Genomic DNA, 14,891 nt, shown 5'->3' with positions numbered 1-14,891 from the left:
GGGCCTTTTTTAAAATAAAAAACCCTATGTTGGCCCTTACTAGGGGTGGGTTTTTCCGGTGGCCAATCCGGGGTAAAATTTCCTGCTAATGGGCGGTAAGGCCAACTTTTCAACAACAATCATGGTCATTTAAGGTTTGATCGCAGGTTTTTTGTAGGGAAGGAATGGGTGTATCCAAGAACGATTTCTCAGTACTTATATCACTTTCCTATTAAACGGAGCACACCCCAGTTTATTTGGGGCTTTCTTAAGCCTATGGACTGTCTTCTGAAGTAGAAAAGCCGTAGATGAAAATGAAGGATATCCCTCTACCTTAAACAACAACCGAGTTTCCGTTTCTTCAACCACCGTAGTTTTCGTAATTTTTCGGGGGAGATAAACTTTTGGGAACAGAATGGAATGCATACGAAACAGAAGTCAAGCCTCCCAGATTGTGTAGGTAGAAATAGATTTTGAACAGTTGTCATTTCCCTTTTATGTTATAAAACACGGAGGCCAAGGGTCATGCTATATTGTCGTACTGCGCTAAGGCCAACATGGCGGTGGCGTAGGTGTACGGTTCCGAGGACCAGAAAGGGAACAGAGTTTCCGGGCCGTTAAACCCTTCAAACTTAGTAGGCGTGGCGTATCCAAAATGGGGCTGGTCAACCATCTTCTGGTATTCAGCAGGATCTGTAAGCAAAGGAATGAACTTGGGTGATTAGCCTTGAAACGAAATAGAGAGACGTAACTGACTGTCTGAAAATGGGCAACAGCTGCAACTAGAATGCATGCAGGTGATTTGTGACATATGTCACGTGGTCTATGGACAGGGAGACTGTTTTACTCTGATCACAATTGAGATGGTTTTGTTCTCCAAGCAGATGTTGGGATGGAAGATCTTAACGTCTTCTGACTGCCACGATCTTTCCTTTCTACTAAATGCACCAACTTTTCCAGCGACATAACGGAGATTAAAATGCTGTCATTGAAGCTTAAAATACTGTATACTGTTGAATGTGTATTTTGGTGGCGCTTCATTGGAGAAGGCCTTTCTTATTTGCCGTTCTTTTGCTCTTGTCTGATTTGATGAACACGTACCGATGACGCCCGTGACTCCTGCGATGAACAGAGCGTCACGAGTGAGGTTAGTTGTAGGCGGCAGTGCCGTACCGTTCACATACTGTAGAAAGTTGGCCGGATACAGGAAAGGCAGTGACTGGGACAAGAACAAACGTATCATTCCTCAATATTAATGGTTAACAACATTTGATCAACACTGAAGCAGCTGAATTGAATATTTATCTAGTACTAGTGACATAGCAATTACCGTGCAAAAATGAAAAATGTTGTTCAGATATTTTTGTTCAGCAGAAAGCATACCACCCATCAATAAATCTGTAAATATATCTATTTCCGACTAAATTGCACAAACATAAACACAACAACCAATATGTAATGGAATGAGTGCATACTCACGGATAATCCCTTGGTAGACCCAGAGAAGAAGGCGTTGTACGTCTTGTACCTGCCGCTCAGCGTGTTCTTCTCTAACCAAGACACGGCTTGAGACACGAGAGTCTTGACGTCTGCGTGGGTTTCTATGGGGTCGCAAGACATCATAGTCATTACAGTTATCAAAAGACTCTTCTTGTTGTAGGCGTGCGGAACTACGTACACAGCTACGTTTTGAAACTAGTATAATTACTTTTGAACATTTGTCTGACTTCCCTTTATTTTTTATCTAGAGGGCAAGGCGTAGATAAATAGTCACCCCTTATCCACACAAGTTTTTTCGATGTCCTATTGAATGTTGTCCAGGTTGCCAGTAGAGTGTTCACCGCCTGTCCTGTGCTGAAGATTCGGTCTTCCCCGTGGATCTAAAATTGTAAAACAACTGAAAACTAAAAGTTTACGTTGTGGTCTTAACTAGTTCCATGTTCTCTGTTCTATGGAATATTGGCATGGTCACTTACGTCGTACAACATTTGTTGTGCAATTTTCAGCGAACCTATGACAGAACCAAATATTTCCGTTCAAGACAGCTGAATTTATCTCTATTTGCCTCCGTAAACCTCTCGTGCGACATGTGTGACAGAGACTTCGCCTAACCTTTGGCTTTCCAAGGATGTCCTTGTCCCCGTCTCCTAAGAAATCGTCGAAGAAACTTTCCTTTTCCTTGTCTGTCTGGGCACTACTCATTAGTCTATGTGTGACGTGGTACCTGTGGTAAGGTAAGACAAAGCATGTCTGTAAACGTGTCACATGGCGCATGCTAAAAGTATTGGCATAAAGCTGGGTATTGTATGTCATGAAAAATCTCAGTTACCTGAATGTCGTAGTAAGAAGCTGTTGTACATCTTTGACACAATCAGGGTAGTCTTGTAGCTTGTCTTGGTTGGACTGCAGGAGGAAGAGGGTCCGGGAGGAGTACCACAGGAAGTTGTAGAGAGATGGGTAGTACGTCATCACCAGGTCAGGACGGGTAAAGATGGTCTCTGACGTCACGGCCCAAGCAATCATGGCGGTGGTGTTCAGATAGATTCTCTGTGCAAATAACAATTGCAACAAGTTAGTCTCTGCCACTACCGTTCCTCAGCAGACGATGACAATTGTCACCGTACGCGCTTCCTTCGCCAGAGAGAACATCAAGTATTTTCACAGACCGACCAGAATCTTTGTTGTACCTATAGCCAGTTTTTGAAAGGACAAAGACCTGGAGGGAGTGTTAGGAAAACAGACCTCAGAATCAAGATCCGGTCTACCTTAAATGATAAACAAACGACAGAAATACATTGGTCGTAAATGGGAGTTCTTAACAACTATTGTGTCATAATTAGTTGTAGTATAGGCAGTCAAGAGAGACTTTTATACCTGTAGGTCCTGGTCAAACCACGTAGGTTTCACCATGCCGGCCAGCAGAGCTTCCGTGATGCCGGCCAGAGTGTTGGCGGCCACGGTCACGTCCACGTTGTTCAGGAAGAAGGGCATGATGACGCCCTTGTCAGCCATGGCCATCTCGCGAGCTTCTGCGAGATTTTGAATCTGGTGGACAAAAATAAAGGCTACACGATACTAGAACAGGCTATGTTGTCTATCTTTATTAAAGAAAATCTACGGTCAAACTCACACAGCACAACAACTGCTACAAACTTATAGACATCATTCATAACTTCTTGGGTCATCCTTTCATAGAGACACAATTTAATGTCAGAAAACAAGCAAACATCCTTACAAACAAACGTACCTTAAAATTGATGAAAGTAATGATTATACTAGAAAGCCTGACTCACCCATGTGGTTACCAAGGCGATCTGGTCTCCTGTCTTTGCCGCCTTTTCTAAGAACGGCCGCATGTAGTAGTACGTTCTCGGGTCGATTGTGTTAGCATTGTTGTCTTTCGACAGTGGACGGTAGGCGTATGACTTCAGGTGGTTTTGGAGGGACTGTAGGTCCGTGTTGTTGGACGCCCAGGACTGATAGGCTAGAGGGAAACTGTCCTTGAGTTGGAGCAACTGGGTACCAAGACCCAGATTCAGGGAAGAGTCATCGAAGTCGGGGGGAATTCTGTACGCGTTTGACACATCCTTCCTGGAAGAAAACGAAATGAGTATTGATTACCATGTACGAAAACTTTAATTTCACAAAGATCAAGAGGTTGGCATGTAGAAAAGAAGCTCAAGAAAGCATGGCAAAGCACAAAGCCTTTGGATTCACAAAGCTTTTTCCCATTGTGAACTAGTATTCATAATCAAATCTAGTTAGGCCTACATCAAATTTCCGAACCCTTCCGGGAACGAAAAGTGTGATAGAAAATACACCAAACTACACAAGGCGTAAAGAGAATAGTCGTGGGCATTATTTCTGTATATTTTTACGTATCCATTTATATTTTTCGTTTCCGCAAGCAGTCCGACCGGAAATGTGACGCTAGCCTAACCTGTTCCATGTATATGTTTCCTTGACAAAGAGAAAGTTTCTAAAACAACTTACATCAACTCTTGCATTGTCACCACGTCATTCCACAAGTCATGCAGACCGAGGTCCAAAAGGATGGTCTTTATGGTGTTCCATGGAAAGTCGTTTTCACTCAGCTGTATCACCTGCAGCAGGTTTTCAGGTGACTGCACCCACACACCTGACGTCTTGTTATACACCTGCGGCCAGAAGTCCATCGCCGCTTCACCCTGCAAAGGGAAAATACAGGAGTACGTAAGGGCGTGGTCACGTAGGTCGTGCGATCGTTGGCGATCGATAACTTCGGGCATTTTGCAGGACAAAAAAACTAGGTATCCTGCAAAGTTTAACTGTCTTGGTACAAAAATGTTGTTTTGGATCCATGTCGGTGGTAGGGTCTGCTTGAAACTCCTATGGCGTACGACGATCGCACTACCTATGTGACCGCGCCCTAAAGCGGTGTTTAGCTTAAGAATCAAGGCCCACTACCGATCAATGGAGGGATCAGGGGGTACTAACTTCCAGGTACCCTTGACATACGGATGAAGTCACGTGACAAATTACTGGGTCATTCTGTGTGCGAAAGGCTGGCGATCCGGACAAAATGGTATGTAACATCTATTATCATAATACCGGACGTTTACGACGATTTCTCTAGCCATACTGATTTGACAAATTGTCAACGCATCATTTTCTCCAGTTACATGTTGCTGTTATAGGTTACCCTTGCCACTTCTTCTGTGTAACTTTTCTGCCACTATTGTCCTGCTAAAAGCGTAATATTGTAATTGTAACACGCCGCGGAATTACACGGCGAACGGGCGCGTGGTTGGGAGGGGGTAAAAATACCGGCCGGAAGAAACACGGCACAATTAAATTAACTGCTGCTATGTACCTTTACACATCCTCTGATGTTCCTTCCTTTTCTGTGAGTAAATGCATAAAACATAAACCTACATGAGCATACAAAATGTCATGAGAAAACGGACGTATACTGTCAAGAATTTTCATTTAACTTCTGTCCGGCACAACCGCTATGACGTAACACATCACTGCTAGCGTATGATAAAAATGGCGGGAAAATGGCTGAGTACGTTCAATTTTGCCCATTCAGTCGTAGATCGGGCTATTATGCAACGGTTCTTCACACTTTTACATGAGTTGTAGGTCACCAACAGAAATTCAAGATTGTTGTTGAATCATGTTCGTCTTGTGCCATGAGCATGTGTAATTATGATCTACAAATCTGGCAATGAATGTGACAGTGTGTTCGTCCCACGACGAGCTGCCTACCCCGAAAAAGATACTGAAAACGTTTGGCCTTGTTGTCTTCGAATACATTGTTATCGATGCTTTGTAAATGATGTATTGGACACCTAGATGTCTGAAGTGTGCACACCTCAGAAATAACTATTGTTGCATGTGTAGATCTCTTTAAATTCCATTATTTTTGATCGGCCGGTATAAGTCTTACGGCCGGTATTATGCCAATGCATGTTACATTAACTAATAGTATGCCGCTATATCCTATAGCATTGGTGACATATAGATAATGCCAATAATTCATGATAACATGAACCTACGGGCAGGTTTTTGGAGTGGAAGGTGTTGATGGCGTCCACAGCCAGCTGCAGCCGGTTGGGGTCCGGTGCAGGTGCCGTGCCGTAGGTGTGACTCTCCAGCAGACACGTGACGATCCACAGCGTGGCGAACGCGTTGTTGTCGTACAGACCGACGTCTCGCAGGAGGGACATCTCTGGTGGGCCGTGGAAGTTCAGCCGAACCTGTTTAGAGGTAACGAGAAAAAACAGGGTTCTTTTCTCATGTACACGGTTTTTGTCTATCAGAAGACCACATATGGAGATATAGGTGACTATCCTAGTAGATAGCGGTGACGTTGGTTGATTTTGAAGGCTGGTGGGTTGCACTAGTGCTTGCGATGAAAACACTCAGTGCCAGGTAGACTCGGGTTCCATAATTGTCCAGTCTGTGGAAAGAACTTGTTGCTGCAGAAGGCCTTTGTGACTGGTGCGTGGGCAGGGTGATGATGTGAGCCAGAGGAGTAAGTACCATTGGTGCGCTGAAAAGCACTTAATGGTGGAACATGTAGTAAGAGATTATGCTTAACAATGTTTCGTGTAGTTTGGTTTGGGAAGGACAGAAACATACAGAACAAAAATCTTCCGTTCATTCTTTCTAGCAAATTAATCATATTGAAGATGTAGATTCAGCTGCGAATGGTGTTTTTTTTTCCTTTAGCGTAAAAAGAAAAATAGTACCCGTCTAAAAGCCTACCTGTACCCTATAACGTTATCGACCAGGCAGAAACGCCGGTGTTGTCATGTTCTACAGGTGGTGTCAGGTGTCAGTGCCGTGAACCCGGAAGTAAGCTCCCCGCCTTACAGGTAGAATTTACAGGTAACATTGAAAATGTTTGGACTGTTGACTCCGTATAATAGATTGCAATACTGGCGATTTTTTAGACACATTAAGGGTTTGTTAGTTTTATGCTGTCACCAGTCAAAAAGCAACGTGCGCAAATCACACTAACATTTGTCGTATGCATACCTGCATACCTGATCTTTACTGTCCTAAAATTTTCAGCAAGGCTATGGCTGAACCGACTCTCGACAACGATGTACAACACCAGACACCGACACAAGACAGCTGAATTTGTACGATTTCGCCACGACCGTTCCAGGAATGCTCTCGATGTGCTCTCGAACGACATGTGACCTATTGCATATAACCAGGCCATTGTATTTGTATACAACGCACCGTTGTGCCGCCATTGTTTACCTGGATAACCTAAAGTACTAGTATCGGTGATTCTAACAGCCATTAATTACCTCGCTGGCGTATAGTCCCAACTGCCGTGCCCATGACCGGCCAGGTACGAAGTCCTCATTGTGCAACACCTGTAGATCCGCAATCCTTCTATTCAAGGCAGCGATCGTGGATCGGATGTCTCCGTTCACTTGACCATGAAGAAGCAACAGAGTCATGCAAACTGCTGACAGGTTCAAAACTACCGAAGACCTGTTGTCCATATTCTGGTGTTGTGTTCCGAGAATGACTCAAATCTTGTATGCATGTGCCGCCTATGACCTCCTATGACTTCATAAATCATACAAATGCCCTTGGACTTCGATCGGACGTCCAGTGTAAGTCATAGCACGTGACGAACTTTCCGCAACAGATATGACGTCATGGATATGTAATTAGGTATAGGTATAGGTAGTAGCACCTAATTGGCTGATAAGTTATGACGTCACGTTGCGTTGTAAGTAACACTGCACGTATATCGAGCACAAAGTGCGCCTGGTTTAGACTAACAGTTGAAGTAGCATTATAGCAAGATTGCATCATCGAGGATGGTGTAAATCTCTCTCTCTCTCTCTCTCTCTCTCTCTCTTTATTTATCTATCTATCTACAGTATCTATCTATCTATCTATCTATCTAACATCATCTATCTATCTATCTATCTCAAATGCTTGTGCGGACACGATGAGATCAAGAGCTTCATAATTAAATTTTGAATACTTTAGTACGTGCAGTACGGTAGGTGGTGACTAACTATCATGAGCTATCATTCTTTAGAAGACACAATGAAATTCTCATTAGCATGATTTATTCATCCTTGTACATGTAGTTTCATTGGTATGTTTTATGTTGACTACGATACACTGATCATGCTATATTGTCGTACTGCGCAAGAGCCAACATGACGGTGGCGTAGGTGTACGGTTCCGAGGACCAGAAAGGAAAGAATGTTTCCGGGCCGTTAAACCCTTCAAACTTAGTAGGCGTGGCGTATCCGAAATGGGGCTGGTCAATCATCTTCTGGTATTCAGCAGGATCTGGGAAGAGAAAGAACAAACTTGAATTTTAACTCCCTTTTGAAATTTAACATTTCATACGGAAAACAGAATTACATGTGCTAAATGCAGGCCATGTAATAAATACAATATATATAAGGTTTTCTAAAAGACACAGTAATCTATAGAGAACACAAAATACGTCATCAACCACGTGACTTTAAGGAAACTATGAAAGTTTATCCCAGCTCGAGTATGTCGAACAAAAGACTTGATGGGCGATCTCCAAGAAAAAAATTGGAACAAAGCTTTGAAAATACGACATTTTGAAAGGGGTTATATGAACATTATCCCCATTGATGATATTTAGAGAGCACGCGTACCGATAACACCGGTGACTCCCGCTATGACGTCAACAGAGACGTTGGCAGTGGGTGGAACAGCCGAACCGTTCAGGTACTGTATGAAGTTAGCCGGGTACAGGAAAGGCACGGACTGTAACGAAGGGAAACAAACACATTGCCGGGTCATGTTCTGATTCCACAGTCAAAAAGAAGATCTCTAAATCATTGATTCGCCTTGCAAGTGTTGGTAGCACATTTGGGTGTTGGAATATGTTTCAGCTGAAATAATGGGAATATCACTTATACTGTCAATCGGTGGCCCTGTGACAAAATCACCTCACATCTGTATCTTATTACGATTCAGACAGATTCTAGTCTTGACCAAGCAAGAAAAGAGCGTATGTCTCAACTGGTGGCAGCGGTGGGATATCGGATAACAAGAAATTATTAAGACTTTGGGTTTCAGGAATCGTATGGCCGCCAAGAAGCCTTGAGAATCTTGAACACTGGGTATTGAACAAAGCACGAGTGCACACTCACGGATAATCCCTTGGTAGAACCAGAGAAGAAGGCGTTGTACGTCTTGTACCTGCCGCTCAGAGTGTTCTTCTCTAACCAAGACACGGCTTGAGACACCAGAGTCTTGACGTCTGAATGGGTTTCTAAAACAAGAAATGCGTGGAAATAAATCTAATTGTCTGGCTTATGAAGATTACTTAAGTTCCATTTCCGCATATAAGATTCCCTCCGTGATATCAAATCATCACAGTCTACCGATTCGTTCTAGCAAGATATACTTGCCGTCTATCCACACCAATTTCTTTGAGGTCCTATTAAACGTTGTCCAGGTTGCCAGAAGTGTGTTTACCGCCTGTGCTGTGCTGAAGATCCGGTCTTCCCCGTGGATCTAAAAGAAAACAGCAAGGCTTCTTGTACGCTTTCGAATGTAAGCACATAGAACTTAAAATGAAACTTAAAATTCGGTATAAACCCATAAAACTACAGCAAGTGAGCAGTCGTTTGATGCTAAAGTAAAGCCGTCGCCAAATGCTTTCCACAAATCAATGAATCTAGTATAAAATACTACAAACGTCAAGATTTTCAAAGTACAAGTACGCCACAGACACAACATTGACATTAAAGATTTGGTCTTGAAAATGTCTATGTGGATTTTATTGTATTGACAACGTCTCATAGTGCAAGACCTTTGGCCGTCCAAAGGCGTCCTTGTCCCCATCTCCCAGGAAGTCGTCAAAAAACGCCTCGTCTCTGCGGTCTGTCTGGGCACGGTCCAACAGCTTAGGTGTAACATGATCTCTGTGGCAACACAAAATAACTCGCCATACAGATCTGACTGGTTACTTATCTAAAGACATGGATTAGATATATAAGCCTAGAACTCGAACCAATGTACCAGCAATATAAACATTGTATGTCTAACAAATAATCTACGATCTCATACTGAAGAAATTTTTTTTCTAAACTAAACAAATACCATAACCATGTCCATTTCAAACGTTACATGGTGCACTCGTTTGAGTTTTGGCCACGTGCCAGTGGTCACCTCCTGTCGGCCTGCCGAAGAAATTTGGACGCAGGCCAGCTCAAAATATGTGCTACGTGTCTCCGGTTACTCCACATCCCGGATACAAACTTGGATCCGGGCCAGTGGGGACAAGGCCGGACACAAACCAAGATAAAAAGACAAATAGACCAAAAACAATACCTCCAGTTTCACGGAGATAATAAGTCCAAATTACCTGAAAGTCGTAGTAAGAAGCCGCTGTACATCAGTGACACAATCAGGGTAGTCTTGTAGCTTGTCTTGGTTGGACTGCAGGAGGAAGAGGGTCCGGGAGGAGTACCACAGGAAGTTGTAGAGAGATGGGTAGTACGTCATCACCAGGTCAGGACGGGTAAAGATGGCCTCTGACGTCACGGCCCAAGCAATCATGGCGGTGGTGTTCAGGTAGATTCTCTGGGTGGAAACGGCGAGTTAGTTTTTAATCTGACTTTCCTACACGGACGATGACAATTGTGAGGCAGGATATCAAGTACGACTGTGGGTTATTGTCCTCTTCAACGTTACATGAGACGTTTTCGGCCGTCATTTCTAATCCTGTATTGCTGAATTGTGATGAATCTGTAAAGTTTTTCTTTGGCGAATGCTCAGGGGCGGAAGCATTTCTGAATTGCATTCCCTGATTATGTTTTGACTTCATAGTCTTATATGAAAAGAGAGAAGACAATATTAAATTGAGGCGAACAGTGAAGACAGGGATCTTTAAAACTGGGATTACAAACACCGTTAGGGCTGTAAAGAGCACCTTCTTCTTGGAAGTAGTATGTCACGATCATTACTGTGTACTGAGGGGATTTGTACCTGCACGTCCTGGTCAAACCATTTATCGGGGTGTACCAGTCCGGCCAGCAGGGCCTCCGTGATGCCGGCCAGGGTGTTGGCGGCCACGGTCACGTCCACGTTGTTCAGGTTGTACGGCATGAGCACGCCCTTGTCGACCATCACTCGCAACTCGGCAAGGTTTTGTAGCTAGAAAACAGTATAAGGACAGTCATTGGAGACTTGTCAATGGCACTGCAACAGTACTATTGCATCCAGACGCAAAGGAAATACTAGTCCAGAACCGCCAACAGCAATAACCGTGATTATTTCGTTCAATACCCGTCCTTGGCCTTATCTAGTCTGTGTAACGCAAACTCAGCTGTCCGGGGCTGTAACTTCTAGGAGGCCGCCGGATGTTGGACGGGCTGCTGTAAGTAAGATTTAATCAGGCTAGTCCTTATCCGTTTGATAGTTCGATCTACGCAATATAGACAATTTCCTCTTGATGTAAAATTAATTTCCATTAGTTCTAATCTGCTGCCTATCATTTGTTTGATACCAAAAAAAGGAGAGCATGGCAGAACCAAAAGTAATTTTTGTGAAGAAATATCAGTCACGAATAACCACGATGACTGCTTCTGACTCACCCATGTGGTTACCAAGGCGACCTGGTCTCCTGTTTTTGCCGCCTTTTCTAAGAACGGCCGCATGTAGTAGTACGTTCTCGGGTCGATCGTGTTGGCATTGTTGTCTTTCGACAGCGGACGGTACGCGTAGGACTTCAGGTGGTTTTGGAGGGACTGTAGGTCCGTGTTGTTGGACGCCCAGGACTGGTAGGCTAGAGGGAAACTGTCCTTGAGTTGGAGCAACTGGGCACCAAGACCCAGATTCAGGGAAGAGTCGTCGAAGTCTGGCGGAATGCGGTATGCATGCTCTGTCATCTTACTAGAAGGAAAGGAGATATGTCAATCTGAATGCAGGTTTGTAGCCATGCTTAAGGGGATGGAACTTGCCGTGTTTATCTTTATGGAGGGGGAGAGCTGATTCGATTTTGTATACCGATGCCAGGCGAGCTGGGAATGTCATATTTGCTGCTTCTATAGGGCGGCACTGAATACGATATTCCCGACATAAGAAGCTGGTTCCGATATTGAGAAGTCGCGACCAGCGCTCCTACAAATTAAATGTTGCCGTTCTTTGAAAGAAGCTGTGAAGGAGGCTAGGAATAATTGTCATTTACGAAACTTGGCATCTGTGTGGTCAGCGAGATTTCATAGTTTGCATCAGAAACGTGGAGCAACCAAACCATCATGATGCTGCCACCCAACATCTGCTTAGATATCATCAGTTGAGAAAGTAAAGAATACAAATAACGTACATCAAATTATGCATCGATGCCACGTCATTCCAAAGCTTGTCCAGACCGAAGTCCAACAGGATCTTTTTAATGGTGTTCCATGGAAAATCGTTTTCCCCCAGCTCCAGTGCCTGCAGCAGGTTCTCAGGTGACTGCACCCACACACCTGACGTCTTGTTGTACACCTGCGGCCAGAAGTCCATGGCCGACTCGCCCTGTCAGGTGCATGGAAGGACAATGATGACTTTGTTGTCAACAAGTTCAACACAATGAGAGCAACGCCGTTGAATAAAGACCTTTATGCCTTTTAGGTCATCAAATGTTCAAATTTGTGGGACATTTTCCTTGAGAATGACGGAAGACTGCACAATAAGCCGGTTCACGGGATTAACTGCGCCTGAGCGGCGAGATGCATTGCGGGTAACATGTCAATGTGAAGGACCTTAAGACCTCCTATCGAAACCAGACGGATTTATGTCTCAGGGGACTTGAACTTTGAAATATTACACATGATGTACTAGTATCTCGCAGTTTAATAATCTTTGAACGGGCTTACGTCCCGTTTGTTAATGACTTTTAAAAATGCCGTAACTATCTGGCTATTCTTTATGAATCCCAAGACTAGAGCATACATGTCAGCGAAACATTTACAGCGACTGAACCTACGGGCAGGTTTTTGGAGTGGAAGGTGTTGATGGCGTCCACAGCCAGCTGCAGCCGGTTGGGGTCCGGTGCAGGTGCCGTGCCGTAGGTGTGACTCTCCAGCAGACACGTGACGATCCACAGCGTGGCGAACGCGTTGTTGTCGTAAAGACCGACATCTCGGGCGAGGGACGTGCCTGGCGGGCCATGGACGTTTAGCCGTATCTGATGTATATGGATAAAAACACCACCTCAATTCAATTTTTTGTTTCTTGATTTTATTTGCAAAAAATATGGAGCGACAGGGCGAAAAATAAATTCCTAAAATTGCAAAGAAAACCGGAATAAAGATAAGTGCAGATACAAACATAAAGAATCAAAAGTTTTCAGCCTGAAAAAAAAAACATGCAAACAGCATTGTACGGCAGCTGCAACTGTTTGTTGAAAATTATCAAAGTTACAGTTTGTATGTATGTACTAAGTTTCTCTTCAGTTGTTGTTACCTTACACAATATAGATATTACAATTTTGACTTTTCAATTATTCCTGACAACTTATAAACCATATCTTGTAAAGCGACAAACTAAGAGAAGTGACCCACCGGTCAGCCTGACCTAGCATGCTTCTCCTGGGGTCAGGCAAAAGGGCAGGTCACGCTGACATTTCTAGTCGGTAAGTTAAAGTAAGAACTTCACATATCTTGTCCCCTTGAAAGGTCCTTATCACAAAATCTTCAATGCGGATTTTTATCAAGATCTTATATCTAGCGAATTTTTTATCTAGCTTCTTCTTGAAGCGAAAAACCTACCTCCAAACATCCAAGCTAAACACCCTCGTGACTTATCCTGTCCGCAAACAAACCAACACCCGTGCAAATACAGTCGCGCGAAAGAACTTAACGGTTAAGAAAATTGTGCCTTTTCTTCAGCTCTTCTTAGATAAGACTTGTTTTGACATGACTTGTAAGATACGGATAGAAAAGTTTTCAATGAGGTACTAGTATTTATTGGAATATTGCATTGGTGGCGGTTCCTCCCGCTCTAGTTTCATGGCGTTCAGCTAGGTGACGTAAGTTACAATCGGACAGAATTGAATGATTTAAGTAACCAAAAATAAAGGAACAGCTAATCTTCTGCGTCTGTCTGATGTACATCATCTTTAACATTAGCATATATATACCGTCGGCATGCTTTAGCTTTATTTATACCGTACGTATAGTCTTCGCATGGATTTGTCAGGCAACTTGTTCTACTTTACTTCAGTTTCCACTAATGCAGGACCCAATAGCTCTATCGGATCTATCCTCTTTTGAAGTTAAAGGATGATGCCAAGAGTGAAACATTCACAAAACGTACCATGCTAGGGTATAGTCCCTTCTGCTTAGCCTGTCCAGGTATGGAGTCCTCATTGCGTAACACCTGTAGATCCGCAATCCTTCTATTCAGGGCAGTGATAGTTGATCGGACGTCTCCGTTCACTTGAACCTGAAGAAGTATTGAAATGTGGCAAACTGCCAATATCGTGAAACCTATGGTAGAGGTAATAGCCATACTTCAGGTACGATGGAGTGGTGTTATGAAGATGACCAAGCTAGAACTATGGTATGAGGTGGTGTCACGTACGCATGACCAAAGTTCACTTGCATAATATCCACCGAGGGACAATTAAGTGGACTTCGGTCCTACATCCTCCCATTATGTAAGTGGACTACGGTCCTAATCTTTCCTCTGCATAGTTTCCTTGATTTCGTTGGTGCTGTAAGTTACTCTTAGGAAATACATAACTTGCGCCTGGTTCAGTGAACTGCTTATGCAGGTCCTTAGATGGTAACAATTGCACTTAGGTGCTTACAGTACTAGTTTTTTAATAATTGTTGTTGCAGTAGCAGCTACAGATAGAGGCCCTATGTCGAGAATGTGTAGGGAACACCCTTTAGTGTTAAGCCAATCCAGAGTTGGACAAGTTAGAAATAATACACTTGCTTTAGTTGCTATACAAGATTTTTGTACATAACAAAATTTTCACTGGCCAGAAATTCAAAAAACATACATGTACTTCTACAGTTGTTGTTGTGCTGCCCCTATATGGCTGATTAAAAAGCTATGGGACTGACTAACTGTCTTCTATGCAGTTTTACTTGAACCTACAAAGAGATATTGACTCAGAGTTGGTGATAAGCTTCAAGGTCTGGTTAGCTTCCTTTGTCTACATGTTTCTACGTGTATGTAACAATCCAACTGGCCTGATAGGACCATTACAGGAATGAAAAGGCACTTTCCTGATTGCACTCTCACTTGCCCCAAGCAATCAGGTAATGCACTTGCCCAACCCTGCAGTCAGTGCAGGATTACACAGTTTTTACTTAAGGTGTTCCATTGTTTTTGTGATACACACAACATCACGCAATAACACATTCATCAGTCTTTCAACCAGAACAACACTCAAGTGG

At 43.4% G+C, this 14,891-nt stretch overlaps 2 protein-coding genes across 2 annotated transcripts; both read right to left on the bottom strand.

The window, feature by feature from the left end:
* Positions 1–163: 163 nt before the first annotated feature.
* LOC118416934 lies at positions 164–7,152 on the bottom strand. Its single transcript, XM_035822250.1, has 11 exons — positions 6,786–7,152; positions 5,520–5,720; positions 3,973–4,166; positions 3,273–3,570; positions 2,854–3,024; positions 2,309–2,526; positions 2,092–2,203; positions 1,754–1,859; positions 1,459–1,580; positions 1,081–1,198; positions 164–672 (listed from the first exon to the last, which is right to left on the bottom strand). The coding sequence occupies exons 1-11, from the start codon at positions 6,984–6,986 to the stop codon at positions 503–505; spliced, it is 1,911 nt and encodes a 636-aa protein (XP_035678143.1). The 5' UTR covers positions 6,987–7,152; the 3' UTR covers positions 164–502.
* Positions 7,153–7,551: 399 nt separating this feature from the next.
* On the bottom strand, positions 7,552–14,798 carry LOC118416935. Its single transcript, XM_035822251.1, has 11 exons — positions 13,798–14,798; positions 12,467–12,667; positions 11,822–12,015; positions 11,091–11,388; positions 10,483–10,650; positions 9,860–10,077; positions 9,305–9,416; positions 8,901–9,006; positions 8,640–8,761; positions 8,139–8,250; positions 7,552–7,797 (listed from the first exon to the last, which is right to left on the bottom strand). The coding sequence occupies exons 1-11, from the start codon at positions 13,990–13,992 to the stop codon at positions 7,628–7,630; spliced, it is 1,896 nt and encodes a 631-aa protein (XP_035678144.1). The 5' UTR covers positions 13,993–14,798; the 3' UTR covers positions 7,552–7,627.
* Between the last annotated feature and the right edge of the window lie 93 nt (positions 14,799–14,891).

This window comes from Branchiostoma floridae, chromosome 5 (assembly GCF_000003815.2).
Source record: "Branchiostoma floridae strain S238N-H82 chromosome 5, Bfl_VNyyK, whole genome shotgun sequence".
Lineage (NCBI taxonomy): Eukaryota > Metazoa > Chordata > Leptocardii > Amphioxiformes > Branchiostomatidae > Branchiostoma > Branchiostoma floridae.
Note: the sequence above shows the minus strand (reverse complement) of the source record. Positions and strands in the feature narration are given on the sequence as shown.